The sequence below is a fragment of the Protobothrops mucrosquamatus genome, unplaced genomic scaffold, assembly GCF_001527695.2.
Source record: "Protobothrops mucrosquamatus isolate PMUCROS unplaced genomic scaffold, P.Mucros_1.0 scaffold3243, whole genome shotgun sequence".
NCBI lineage: Eukaryota > Metazoa > Chordata > Lepidosauria > Squamata > Viperidae > Protobothrops > Protobothrops mucrosquamatus.
Genome location: NW_015389237.1, coordinates 110,796 through 123,712, shown reverse-complemented (window position 1 = coordinate 123,712; position 12,917 = coordinate 110,796). Strand labels below are relative to the sequence as shown.

Sequence of the window (12,917 nt, the reverse complement as noted above, 5' to 3'; positions counted from 1 at the left end):
GCCGGCGCACGCATGTGTGGGCACACATTCCTCCCACTCGCGCTAGCACCTGCGGCCCCATTTGCACATGCACACAGGCACAAATCTGGCCACTAGTGCCAGGCGGGTGTGCACAGCTCGTTTGCACATGCTGCATGCGTGAACGAGGATGCTAGTGCCGCGCCAGTGCACATGGCCCCGTTTGCGTGCGTGCGCGCACTAATTTTGAAGCTTCTCTCCTTCCCTCTGGGCTGCGAGCCCAGAAAGGTTGGAGACCTTTGATCTAGAAGGACTTTGAAAGTGTGCGTTTTCAGCTGCAACCTCTTTGTTTGCAGTAGCTTGCCTGCTAACATTAAAATCTTCCCTTCCATCCTGGTTTTCAGAAGACCCATTAAAATGAGACTGTACCATTAGACCATCAGGACTGGAATGATACTAGGAAGGATATTTTAATTTTTGATCTATTGATTATGACATTCCTTTTTTAAAACATTTTTGTCTTTTTGCCCATTATTTTATTGCTACTATTGATATTGCTATGTTTAAATTAATAAATGTGTGTGTATAATTAGATATTTAATATTAATATTTGTATTTTGCTGTTTTATTGTGTTGCTGTGTACAAATGTTGCAGTTATTTATGTTTTGCTACTGCTATTTGTATTATATTGCGACACTCAAACTTCATCTGAATTTATGAAGATGGGAATTTTGTACCATTCAGAGTCAACCTGAAGGGTTTATAACTCTTTTAAAATAAGAAATCAGTAATAAATCCCTGGAAGGGATTTATGCACTTGGGCCAGGGTTTATACCGCAACCTCAGACTTTCAAGCATGTATTGTAAATACAATATAGAGAATACAGGCTTCGAAATACAGAGATAGTGATAGCAAAAGAGACAAAAATGTGAAATTAATACAATATGCATTGCCTCGTGTATAGTGGCCTTCATTAATATTTTTTACAAAGATTTTGCAGAAAATTAACTCAGAACATTTGATCTTGCCCTTTGTTAATTTGACCCCAGATCAGTTGCTAAATGTTTGATACATTCCTGCTGATTGTATCCATAGTATTTAGAACCTGTCAAGATATCAAGAATTGTAAATTTTGGAGGCATTTAACTAAATTAACTAAAATTAAATTACCACACAGCAGTGGAAGCAGAAATCAACACCTGATTTGTGGCAACAGTTCGTTTGTAGCAGTTGTTTTTTAACATCCCAATTAATCTTTTTTCAAAGAGGCAGCAAAGAAGACTTTCAAGCAATACGATAAAGATTTTAGTGCTGTTTGGTAGAGAAGATAATTTTCAGGCCTCCCGCTCCCTTAAAAGTGTTATGTTTATCCATGTTAATAATTTTAATCCATTAATGTAATGTACCTTTCCTTTGCTGAGTAACATAAACAAAACTGTAAAATAGAAGCTGAAATTCTAACCATAAGGAACAAATTACAGAAAACTTTTGGTTTCCCTACAAAGCCTTGTTTCCTCTCCCCTCCCCCCAAACATTTTGTAGCGTTCAGAAAGAGGCTTCTTAAGGTGATTGTGGCCAGCTGGGTCACAGAAGAAATTTGATAATGTCATTAGGTCAAGTGGTAATGAAAGAAGGAAGCGATGGCTTCATGGTTATGAAAGGAAGTCTACTAAGACTTGGGTTACTGTCTTATTTCTAATTAAGTACTGCATATTCACTTAAATTTCTGAAGTCCTTAACTTGTTTTATTGGTGGAAAGAATGCAATATTTTTTATAAATTACAAATTACTCCCATTTCCACTGAACACGTTTTTACCACGCATTGTTATTAATTCTCAGAACTTAAGAGCAATGACAAACCATGCTATAACCCAGGGGTAGTCAACCTTGGCTCTTTTATGACTCGTGGACTTCAATTCCCAGAATTCCTGAGCCAGCTTAGCTGGCTCAGGAATTCTGGGAATTGAAGTCCACGAGTCATAAAAGAGCCAAGGTTGACTACCCCTGCTATAACCCTTAGAACTTTAACATCTCTCTTTCTAAAATCTTATGGCAAAGAAGAGGTTGATTTGCTATCATGACAAGTGGGTACTTCATTAGATTTTTCGTATCTGTGCACTTTTTCTTCTTCAAACATTTCTTTAAAGATTAAAAGATGTTAGTAGCTACTGGTATTTCTCTGTTTCCAGGATTCAGAGTATAACTCAGACATTAATGTGCTAGAAACCTTAATGCCTTTAAAAGATGCTTTCAATTTTTGCAGAATAATTCTTGTAAATGCCCATACCAATCATTGCCTAATTAAGCAGTTTATATTTGCAAAATTACATTGGCAAATTCACCTTTAATATAGCTTTAATATAGCTTTATTAACAGCGCCCTCTAGTGATGCTTTGGTTCAGAACTTATTTTCTTTATGGTACCTTTCCAATAATAATATGTGCAGTATCTTTTAGATTGTTTAGATCAGGGGCTCTTAGTCTGAGATCACATAGGGGTTCATGGATTGATGCTAGGAGCCTATGAACTTGGATTAAAAAAAAATCTAACTTTATTTCAGTTAACCTCTAACTAAAAAAAAAATAGCCGGTTTGGTATAGTGGTTAAAAAAAATCAAGCTAGAAAAATGAGGAGACCTTGAGTTCTAGTTCTAGTTTCTTAGACACAAAGCCAGCTGGGTGACCTTGGGCCAGTCACTTTCTCTCAGCCCTAGGAAGTAGGTAATGGCAAGCCACTTTTGAAAAACCTGCAGGGTTTTGTCCAGGCAGTGAATGGAAGAAAACAACAACAAGCCTTTATATATAACTGAGTTGATGAAGAATTTAACAATGTTGTAGTTTAATGATATTTTTTTTTTCTTGAACAGGGAAGAAGTATGTTTTCTCATGACTATGTTTTCTGGTGTGGTGATTTCAACTATCGCATTGACTTGACTTATGAAGAAGTATTTTATTTTCTCAAACGACAAGACTGGAAGACTCTCCTGGAATCTGATCAACTGCAGCAACAGAAATCTAGTGGAAAGGTAGAGATGTCACACTTAACGATGGTTGCAACATCCTGCGGTTATTTGATCAAGATTTGCGACCTTCCCTGCTGGCGTCCCACAAGCAAAATCAATGGGGAAGCCAGCAGGGAAGGTCACAAGTTGCTCAGGTAAGTCTCCCCCACCTGCACATCGTCCCTCAGGCCCTGTACTCTTGAGCCCTGCCTCACAAGCCACAATCACTCCCTTATGTACTTTTCCCAACCTTTCTGCACTCACTCTGCGCCTCCTATGCCAATTGTACATCCCCCCAGAGCGTTGCTGCACCCGCCACTCACACACCCTCACACATTTCCCTGAACCTCACTGTGCTTGCGCCACGCCTCCCCTGCCATACACCCCCCATGCACCCTCCCATACCCAGCTGCAGCCACCTCAAACCCCAATGCACTCACCACCTGTGCACTCTCCCTGAGTTGTGTACTCATTCTACACCTGCCCAACCATTCATGCCCCTTCCCCGTTGCGTAGCAGACACTCTAAGCCCCACCATGTTCAAGCCATGGCTCCCTGGCCACCTGATTGTCATCACTAAGCAATATGACTGCATCACTTAGCAATGGAAATTCCAGTTCCCATTGCTGTCATTACTTGAGGCAAATGAAAAACACTTGTATTATGGCAACTGAAATTTGATCAATATCCACGCTGCTATTTTACAACAGTTTCTTTTCCGAGTTATTAAAAATGGAAGTATTTTGGAGGATCTTCAAAGTTTGAAATGATGCTTCTAATTTATTAGTTTGTATATATTACTGAAGTTGTGTTCTTATTTATACTTACAGAGTTAATTATAGCATGTATGTTTTATTGTGCTGTTCTTTTTATGATTGTGCTGTAAACTATTTAAAGCCTTCCCAGTGGATACAGAATGAGATGAGATGAGATAAGATGATGTGCATGGCTAGCTCTATAAACCTTATTTTAGATTAACAATATTTTCTTCAATAGATTTTTAAGGACTTTCATGAAGGAACTATTAATTTTGGCCCCACATATAAATATGATGTTGGCTCTGAGGCTTATGATACAAGCGATAAATGTAGAACTCCAGCATGGACTGACAGAGTTCTTTGGTGGAGGAAGAAACTTCCAATTGATAAAACAGGTTAGTGAGATCCTTTTTACTCTTTTCTGGGGAATTCTTTGGCTTACATTAGTGCAGGGGTCTTCAAACCTGGTCCTTTTATGACTTGTGGACTTCAACTCCCAGAATTCCTCAGCCAGACACGCTGGCTGAGGAATTCTGGGAGTTGAAGTCCACAAGTCATAAAAGGGCCAAGTTTGAAGGCCCCTGCATTAGTGTTTCTCAACCTTGATTACTTTAAGATGTGAAGGTTTCAACCCCCAGAATTCCCCAGTCAGCATGCTGACTGGGGAATTCTGGGAGTTGAAACCTTCACATCTTAAAGTAATCAAGGTTGAGAAACAGCGGGTTTGGTTGTTTATAATGTTCAACATAAAAATCAGTGCTCAGTTCTGAAACTTCGTAGTTTCAGAGGTTTTGCATAGTTTTGCAAAGAACACTTTTTCGTTAATGGAATGTAGTTCACACCATTGAGAAAATATTCCTTGGGAAGAGGGCATGAAACTGATCTAAGAAATAATCCAGTGGTTCTCTCATTACTTACAATATTTACTTGTGTGCAGAAAGTCTGATTCTGTAAGAATTTTACTTATTAACTTAAATACTAGGGATAGTTTTATTCTGGTTTCTATCAAACCAACAATTTTTTAGTTATATTTCATCCTTAATTAGATTAAGCATTTTCTGGCCTTGGTAATCCCAGAAGGCCTTTTTCTGCACCCAAGACATTTGGGAAATGCTGTTTTGTGTCAGTTCCTATTTATATGCAGTAGAGAGCCCAGATTATTGCTTTAACTTCATGAGTGGTCGTGTAAATTATGAACGTACAGGAATTGGTATTATTTATCATATTCTGTTGTAACATATTCTATTACTTGTTCTGCTGCAAGACTCCTGTAATATAATTGTGTTCATTTACATCCTTCCTGTCTACTTAATGCCATATGAATGATGAGCTATCATGCAGGCAACATAGCTAGTCAAAATAACGGTGAGTTTGTTTAATTTTGATTTAGTGAAGGGGTTTGTGCATCTCCTATAGTTTTTTAAACCCTGATTAATGGCTTAAATAAAAAAGAAACAACCTCAGCCATTATGCTTTGCTGTTACGTGTGAATCAGGCACATGGTTATGGAGCAATGCTTGAAACTTTGCCTTAATTATTCTCAGTGCTTGTTTTCTAAAAAAGAAAAAAAAGGTGCCGGAACTCACACACGTCATACAACCCGCCTTGCCTACCCTACAAGGTTCCATCCAAAAAAGGTGCCAAAACTCCGTTCTGGGCGTTCTATGAGAAAAAAAGCCCTGATTATTCTTAATTCTAAATGTGTTGTTTTGTTTTTTCACAGCAGGACAAGTCAGTCTTCTTGATAGTGATCTCAGCATTGAAACCAAAGTCAGACCCATTTGGTCTCCTGGTGCCTTGATGTATTATGGAAGAGCTGAGCTCCAGGCCAGTGACCACAGGTACCATCTTCTTTTCTGGAGTGTCACGGAACACATGTTTTGCGCTTATAAATAGCAATAGCACTTAGACTTATATACCGCTTCACAGTGCTTTACAGCCCTCTCTAAGCGGTTTACAGAGTCAGCTTATTGTCCCCAAGAATCTGGATCCTCATTTTACCAACCTCGGAAGGATGGAAGGCTGAGTCAACTTTGAGCCGCTCAGAATCGAACTCTTGGAGTGAGCAGTGAATTAGCCTGCAGTACTACATTCTAACCACTGCGCTTAAAAAACCCAGATGTAACAGATAGTTTCTCCATTTAAAGTGATCTCTTTTTATGACCCCAGAAAATCACTACTGGGGAGCAGAATAAATAGAATTGGGCTAGTTGAACCAAAGATTGATTCATTATAAAGCAACTATAAATTATCACAAATATTGACCATTGCTGAGAGGCTAAAATAACTTCTGAGTTATGAAATTCTTTAGTTCGGATCAATGAGATCCTTTAGTCATTTAAAGATTTAACCTGCAAGATTTCTGAAATGAATCTTAGGTTGATTCCTGCTAAACATGACACTGACAGTGTAGATTTGAAGCCTATTTCCTCCACCCCCTTTTAAGTATAAAAATAAGCAAATATGGCCAAAAGTACAATGGATACCCCTGTTAAAATGCCAGGCTTTTGAGATATACTGTATATAAAAAAATCAGACAAAGATAGATAAATTACTTTAGACTTTTTCTATCTTTAAAATAGCATATAGGCTGTATGGTTCAATTGAAAAACAAACTGAAATCTTTTATGGGGGGAAAATAACAATTTAATATGCTATGTCAAGGTGGAAAAATTCTGAAGTGATCAATCTTGGTCTGATTTTTTTGCATCTCAAAAACCTGACATTTTAACAGGGATGTGTAGATATTTTTTAATATCTCCTGTATATGATGATATTATGGCTTAAACAGTGACCTTTTATACCGGTGACCTGACATTAGAAACACAGAGTCACAGGGTTGCATTGTGAAGTCACAACAACACATTTAATCATTTGTCACAGAGACATCTGTGTCCTCCCTAAAATGTTTATTTGGCTATCAGATTAACTAAAAGACAAGTACTAACAATAATGTGAACTCAATCAGCTATTCTTAGTGATTGTGTGAAGCTGGATAATCATGGATCTTCTGTGGTAGATGTACTGGACAATTCTGAATCTGTGTTTAGTCCTACTCTAGTCATGCTAGTGCATTTTTTTATATTATATGTCGGTAACACATGCCCCAAATCTGATAATTCAAATTGCAAAACAGTATCATCAAAATTGGCAGAGCTCATAGAAAAATAGTCTATACACGTGTTTATATATTTGTGAGGTGGGGCTGGACTTTGCCTTAACAGCTGAATTATCCGTTTAACCTCACAACAATATTGCCATTCTTTGCAACTTTAGAAGGAATTCCAGGGGAGATTCCCATGTTATCTCTTGCACAGTAGCATTCTGCCAAGTTCTCGGGAACATCAAGGCTTTTATAGATCTTATGGATAATGATGTTCCAACATTTCCATGCCGCTTTGTGGAATCACTATATAGAATATTCCTATATCAAAATTCATTTCTTGTTTCTTACGGAAGCAGTTTTGGAGCAGAAATGGTAGACCTGTCACTTACCTTTGTCACACTGATTAGAGCTGCTGGAAGATTTAGCTAGCAATAGCTGGAGGGCCTAATCCTACCTGCTGAATGTCATTCTTCATTCTTGTATATGTATTTAAGTTGCATACGAACTTGGATATATGTAGGCACAATCTGAAAACTGGGGAAAAAAACTACATTGTATGCAACAGAGTACCTCTGCCAAATTAAATAATGAAGTAATTGTTAGGATTGTTTTATTGTGTCTCTGGACTCCTGGAAATTGTGTGGAGTCAACATGGGTAGATAAATCAAATAATTTCAAGCCTCCCTGTGACTACTGATTCATTGTCTTTTCCCCTATTAGGCAATTATTTATAGCTATTTTTTCATTATTAAACAGAGATGTAATATGCTACGTAAATTATGCGGAAAAAATTGTTTGAGAAACCAAGTAATCAAACAGTAATATTAAGCAGATCTAAATGATTTCAAATAGTTGTGTTACACAACTGATTTTCAATAACCTGTCAGCATTTTATCTCCTGTCCTCTTATCTACTTTCTGTAATCCTTTTAAACTTTTTTTCTTCCCTTACTATCTCTCTGTAGGCCTGTTTTAGCTATTGTGGAAGTGGAAATGCAAGAAGTTGATGTGTCTGCTAGGGATAATGTTTTCCAGGAAGTATCATCATTTCAGGGACCTCTAGATGCTACAGTGGTGGTGTCTCTATTGTACTGTTCCCCTGAAGAGAAAGATGAATTTCCTGAGGATTGTCAAGTGGAGCTTATGCAGATCTTTGAGACTTATGGCACTGTTGTGCTTGTCAGGTAAAATATGATGCTCATTTTAGAAAATAATCTTTGGATCTTAATTTCGAAGAGAGCTTCCCTCATGGAATGAGACTCTTCGTATATAAGGAATTGTTCCATTAATATAATTCCAGAAGAAGAGTGGGTTATAAATCTATCAAACAAATAATAAACTCTTCTTTTATTAATAGGGTTTCCTTAAAATTGTGGAGTAAAAAGTTAGGGATCCATGCCAGTAAAATATAATGCTGTTAGAGAACATTGATGGCTGAAAACTTGTTAATGTAATAATAGTTCAATAACAATGAATTAATGTTCAATTATTAACCCACCATTTTTAAGAAGAAACAACTCAGCTTTCCTATCTACTTATTTGATGGCTGATTTAGAAATTAGTTCTGTCAAGAGTTTATTTGATCTGTGTCTATTCTTGTTAGGATCAATGGAGATCAAATGTTGGTTACATTTTCAGAAAGCAGATCTGCTCTTCACGTTCTTGATGTGGATGGCATCAAGGTAAAAAAAACACCAATTAAAGCTGCTTGTACTATTTGGAATACTTGAGTGACCAAGTAAATCCTCTCACGGTGGCTATTTTGTTGAGAGAAAACCAGCCAACATTAACTGTTGGCCTTGCTGGTGGCAAATATAGACATCTTTCCCATATAGAATTTCTGAACCCCAGCTTGTAGTTTTAGGTGGATCAGCTTTTCAAAATGTTAGCTGTTAAAATGGTTTCCAAAGAATTGATCTGAAAATGTCAAGCTGTTAGACCAGAAAACACCTCTAACCAAGAAGATTCCTTTGAAACATCAATGAATAAACTCATTTATAACGCAATGAGCTTTTATATGGAGGTCATGACATAATTTGTTACTTTTAATATGCCACCTTTTGCAGTTACTCCGCAAAAATCAATTTTTGTATTGTTTAGGGATTTGATAAAAACACCTGGAGGTTAATTTTTAAAAACTACATAATAGGTAACTGGAACACTGTCCATTCTATACTAGAAACTAAATTAGCTGCCTTTTAAGGAGGATTTTAGAAAATACAAATTGGGAAATAATTATTTACTAATTGACCACTAGAGAGAACTTGGCAATCGCTGTCTATTTATAAGTGGTTTTTTTGTCCTGGCACATAAGGAAACTTGTTCTCCTTCTTCCATTATCAGTAATAATGATACAAATAGAGAAACAGAATTAAAAAAAAAAACACATGGAATCCAGGATATTTAGCTTAATTGCTTCCAGTTTTTTTCTTTAAAAATTGGCATACGAATGAATGGCACTCTGTTAAAACCAATTACTGATACAACGATATATCTCTGAAAAAGTCAAATATCTCTAATCTGCAATAGTACTAATGCTCTTTAAATATATATCAAAGTCTTTTGTCTTCAATTCACTGAACAGACTACAGGCATTCCTTGACTTAAAACAGTTCATTTAGTGACCGTTCAAAGTTACAAGGGCACTGAAAAAAGTGACTTAATGACTGTTTTTCACACTTACAACCTTTGCAGCATCCCCAGGGTCACATGATCAAAATTAAGACACTTGGCAACTGACTCGTATTTATAATGGCTGCAGTCTCTCAGGGTCATGTGATCACCTTCTGCAACCTTTTTACATGCAAAATCAGTGGGGAAGCCAGATTCACTTAATAACCATGTTACTAATTTAACAACTTCAGTGACTCACTTAACAACTATAACAAGAGCGTAAAACGGGGCAGAATTCATTTCACCAATATTACACTTAGCAACAGAAATGTTGGGGCTCAATTGTGATCGTACGTTGAGGACTACCCCCATTGCTTTGCTTTGTGTTAATATCTGGGTCTTGCTTATGAGTAATAGTTCGCTTTATTACAGGAAAAATAATGTATTGGAATTTTATGTCTAGATTAAAGGCAGGATTGTGAAGATTTGTCCTAAAACCAAAGATTGGCTGAAAGGCCTTCAAGAGGAAATTGCTAGGAAACGGGACAGTATTGCTCCTATGTCACCCACAGCAAATTCCTGTCTGCTGGAAGAAAACTTTGATTTTTCAAGTTTAGATTATGAATCAGAAGGTACGTGGCCTAAGGTGTAGGTAAAAAGTATAAGGTTTGGTCAGGAGGGCTCTTTCTCCATGGAGGCTGACTGAGATGGGTTGCCATTCTCTTTGCAGATTAAAATAATTTGTAAAAAAAAAAACCCATCCCCTTTGTTTTAGCTGAAATGTTGGAAGAAAATAACATTTCTTCAACTTCCTCATTCCGCTGTAACACTTTCCAATTTAGGTGATATCTTAGATGAGGAAGATGATTATTTGGATGAAACGTTGCGTCCCGGACCATTTGAAACAGAAACAGTATCAACAATGGAAGAATCGGGAGACGGATCAGAATATGTGAGCACGGTGTCTACCACACATGCAAACAAATCACATGTTGCTGGAAGAAAACCATGTCTGTATAAAGGTATCCATCCTTTCATGATGAAAGACAAATGAAGCCATAGTCGTAAAAGTTGGTTGGGTCATTCAAAGAAGGCTTTTTTATTGGAATAAGTAAACCCAATTACGTAGACAAAGTTATCTCTATGTTACAGCTATTCAGATAATTAATGATATAATAGGTTTTTCCGTTAATGACTGAGACTTTGTGGGACAGGGTGATGTTGCCCTGGAGATATATCGTAATTTAATTTGAGCTCTTCTTAAGGATTAATGAGCAAACTTGATTAGGGTGGTTTAGGTGTGTTAATGTCTATGCCATCCATAACTTTTGCCTTTACTGCTTTGGGGACGTTATATGCACTCATATCGGTTTTGGAAATCTCTTGTTATTATGCTTTCTGAGTCAGTCATGTAGCTCAAACTTTGTGCCATCATTCATGGAGGATTAGCAAAACAGGCCACTTGATTCCTGACTAATCTCCCTTATGACTAATTGTTTCACCACTAGGAATAACAGGAGGCAATGTCTGGATCAGTTGCTTTAACTCTGATACATTGCTCTTTGATAGATGTCAATAATTGAATGTGGCTCATAGAATCCTTGGGAATTTTCCCCATGAAGCAAGCACATCTTAGGTGTTGTATGGTTATTTCTCAGTTTCCTTCCTACCTGGTTAATTTCAGTGTCATCCATTTTTCTCAGTAGCATTTTGTTTTTCTATTTTTCTGTTCTTTTTGCCATGTTCACTAGATGATGCTGACTTGGTTGAACTAAAACAAGAGTTTGAAGAAAGTGCGGAGTTCTGTCATCGCTCCCCAAACAGGTCTCTATCCGTGCCCGGTAGGCCTCGGCAGCCTCAGCCTCCCCAGCGACCTCCCCCGCCAGGTCAGGGTTTGTGTTTTTTCTCCAAGAACTTGGTGGGGGGAAAAATGACAGGATTTTTGAAATGACAGTCCTGAATACATGAGGAAAGCAAGGTTGCAAATATTGTGCACAAGAATATTTCTGCATCTAGTTTCTTCTAAATTCTTTGCCAAGAAAAGCTGAATTGGTGCCCTGTCCAAAGAACCATTCTGGAGAACCATTTCACACTGTTGTCCAAATTGTGCTTAAGTGGCAGGACATGAAATTGATTTGGTCAGTGATATCTGCATCTGTTTCTGTCTGACTTTTAGCTGGCCGTTGCATCTTCTTGAACTATGTACAGGTAGTCCTTGATTTTACAACCACAATTGAGCCCAAAATTTCCATTTCTAAGCAATGTATTTTATGTGTTTTTCCTACAGTTGCAGTGCCCATTAAAAAATCCCCATCAGATGGTTCCATCTCTTCAGGAAGCTGCTCCTTGTCCTCCATCTTGGATACAGCAAAGCTTCTTCCAGGAGCACCACAGCACCCTGTGAGTAGTTCAGTACAATCATTTCAAGTACTGTTAAGGGAAAAAAATCACTTTACTCAGTATAATGTTAAACTAAGTTTCTCTTATGAGAAGCACCAAAATGCCAAGAAGATCTTGAGCTCTAAATCACCACTACCAGCACTCTAAAATATTTTTTAGATTCTTTTTGGAAAATATAAGGCACCAAAACTTAGTGCTTTTGGGATTATGTGGACTGCCATAATCCCCAATGGCCTGGGTTGATGGAAACTATAATCCATGTCCAGAGAGTACCAGGTTGGGGAACATTAATCCAATAGCTGCTCTGAATATGTTTAAGTAGAAAGTAGGCAAAGAATATTTTAATTAATAAATACATGTTTGGTGGCAGCAACTAAGTAAAGGAAAGGAATATATAAGAGGAGATGATCCTCTATATGCTAAAAGTTAAGTTTCATGAAGGCATATCCAGTAAAAAAATGATGATCCCCTGAAAAAAACAAAAACAAGGCTATTCTTATGTTTATATACTGCTTTATAGAAGGGACAGCTGCTTGGTTTATCTTCCCTCTAGACTCTCTTTTTATTTCTCTTTTGTTTTTACATTTTCCTGCAAGCCAAAATCACGAACTGGAATTAGTAAGCCATATAACGTAAAACAGATCAAAACCACCACCCCAGAAGAAGCCGAGGAAGCTATTCGGTGTCTAATGCAAGCAAAAGGAGGTATGGCCGGTTTTCTGTTAGAAGCTTTGATGATATTTTTACTTAGAAAACAAAAATCAAACCCACAAGTATGGGATAGGGGCTACGTAGCTTGGTAATTGTACATGTTAAAAAGATCTGGGAATAGTGATCTGGCTCCAAAAAAGGCAAATGTAACTAAGTTACATCAATAGAATCATGGGAATTGTTCCACTTTATTTGGCTTTGATCCATGTCAATTACTGTGTTTGGCTTAGGGCACTACAGTTAAGAAGGTTTCAGAGAAATTGGGACAGGTTCAAAGAAAGCCAATGAGAATGACCCAGGGACTAAAACAACCTTGGACATACGGAAAGAGATTGAAGAAGATGGCATGATTGAAAAGTGAGGAAGAC

At 37.4% G+C, this 12,917-nt stretch overlaps 1 protein-coding gene across 1 annotated transcript in view; it reads left to right on the top strand.

The window, feature by feature from the left end:
* The window catches only part of SYNJ2 (synaptojanin 2), a 39,368-nt gene extending 28,818 nt beyond the window's left edge, over positions 1 to 10,550 (top strand). The window contains exons 16-22 of the mRNA XM_029286289.1: positions 2,828 to 2,986; positions 3,959 to 4,115; positions 5,444 to 5,561; positions 7,791 to 8,009; positions 8,429 to 8,507; positions 9,902 to 10,070; positions 10,281 to 10,550. Of these exons, the coding sequence (XP_029142122.1) occupies positions 2,828 to 2,986; positions 3,959 to 4,115; positions 5,444 to 5,561; positions 7,791 to 8,009; positions 8,429 to 8,507; positions 9,902 to 10,070; positions 10,281 to 10,492 (1,113 nt within the window). The 3' untranslated portion in view covers positions 10,493 to 10,550. The remainder of the gene's footprint in view (positions 1 to 2,827; positions 2,987 to 3,958; positions 4,116 to 5,443; positions 5,562 to 7,790; positions 8,010 to 8,428; positions 8,508 to 9,901; positions 10,071 to 10,280) is intronic.
* The last annotated feature ends 2,367 nt before the right edge of the window (positions 10,551 to 12,917 follow it).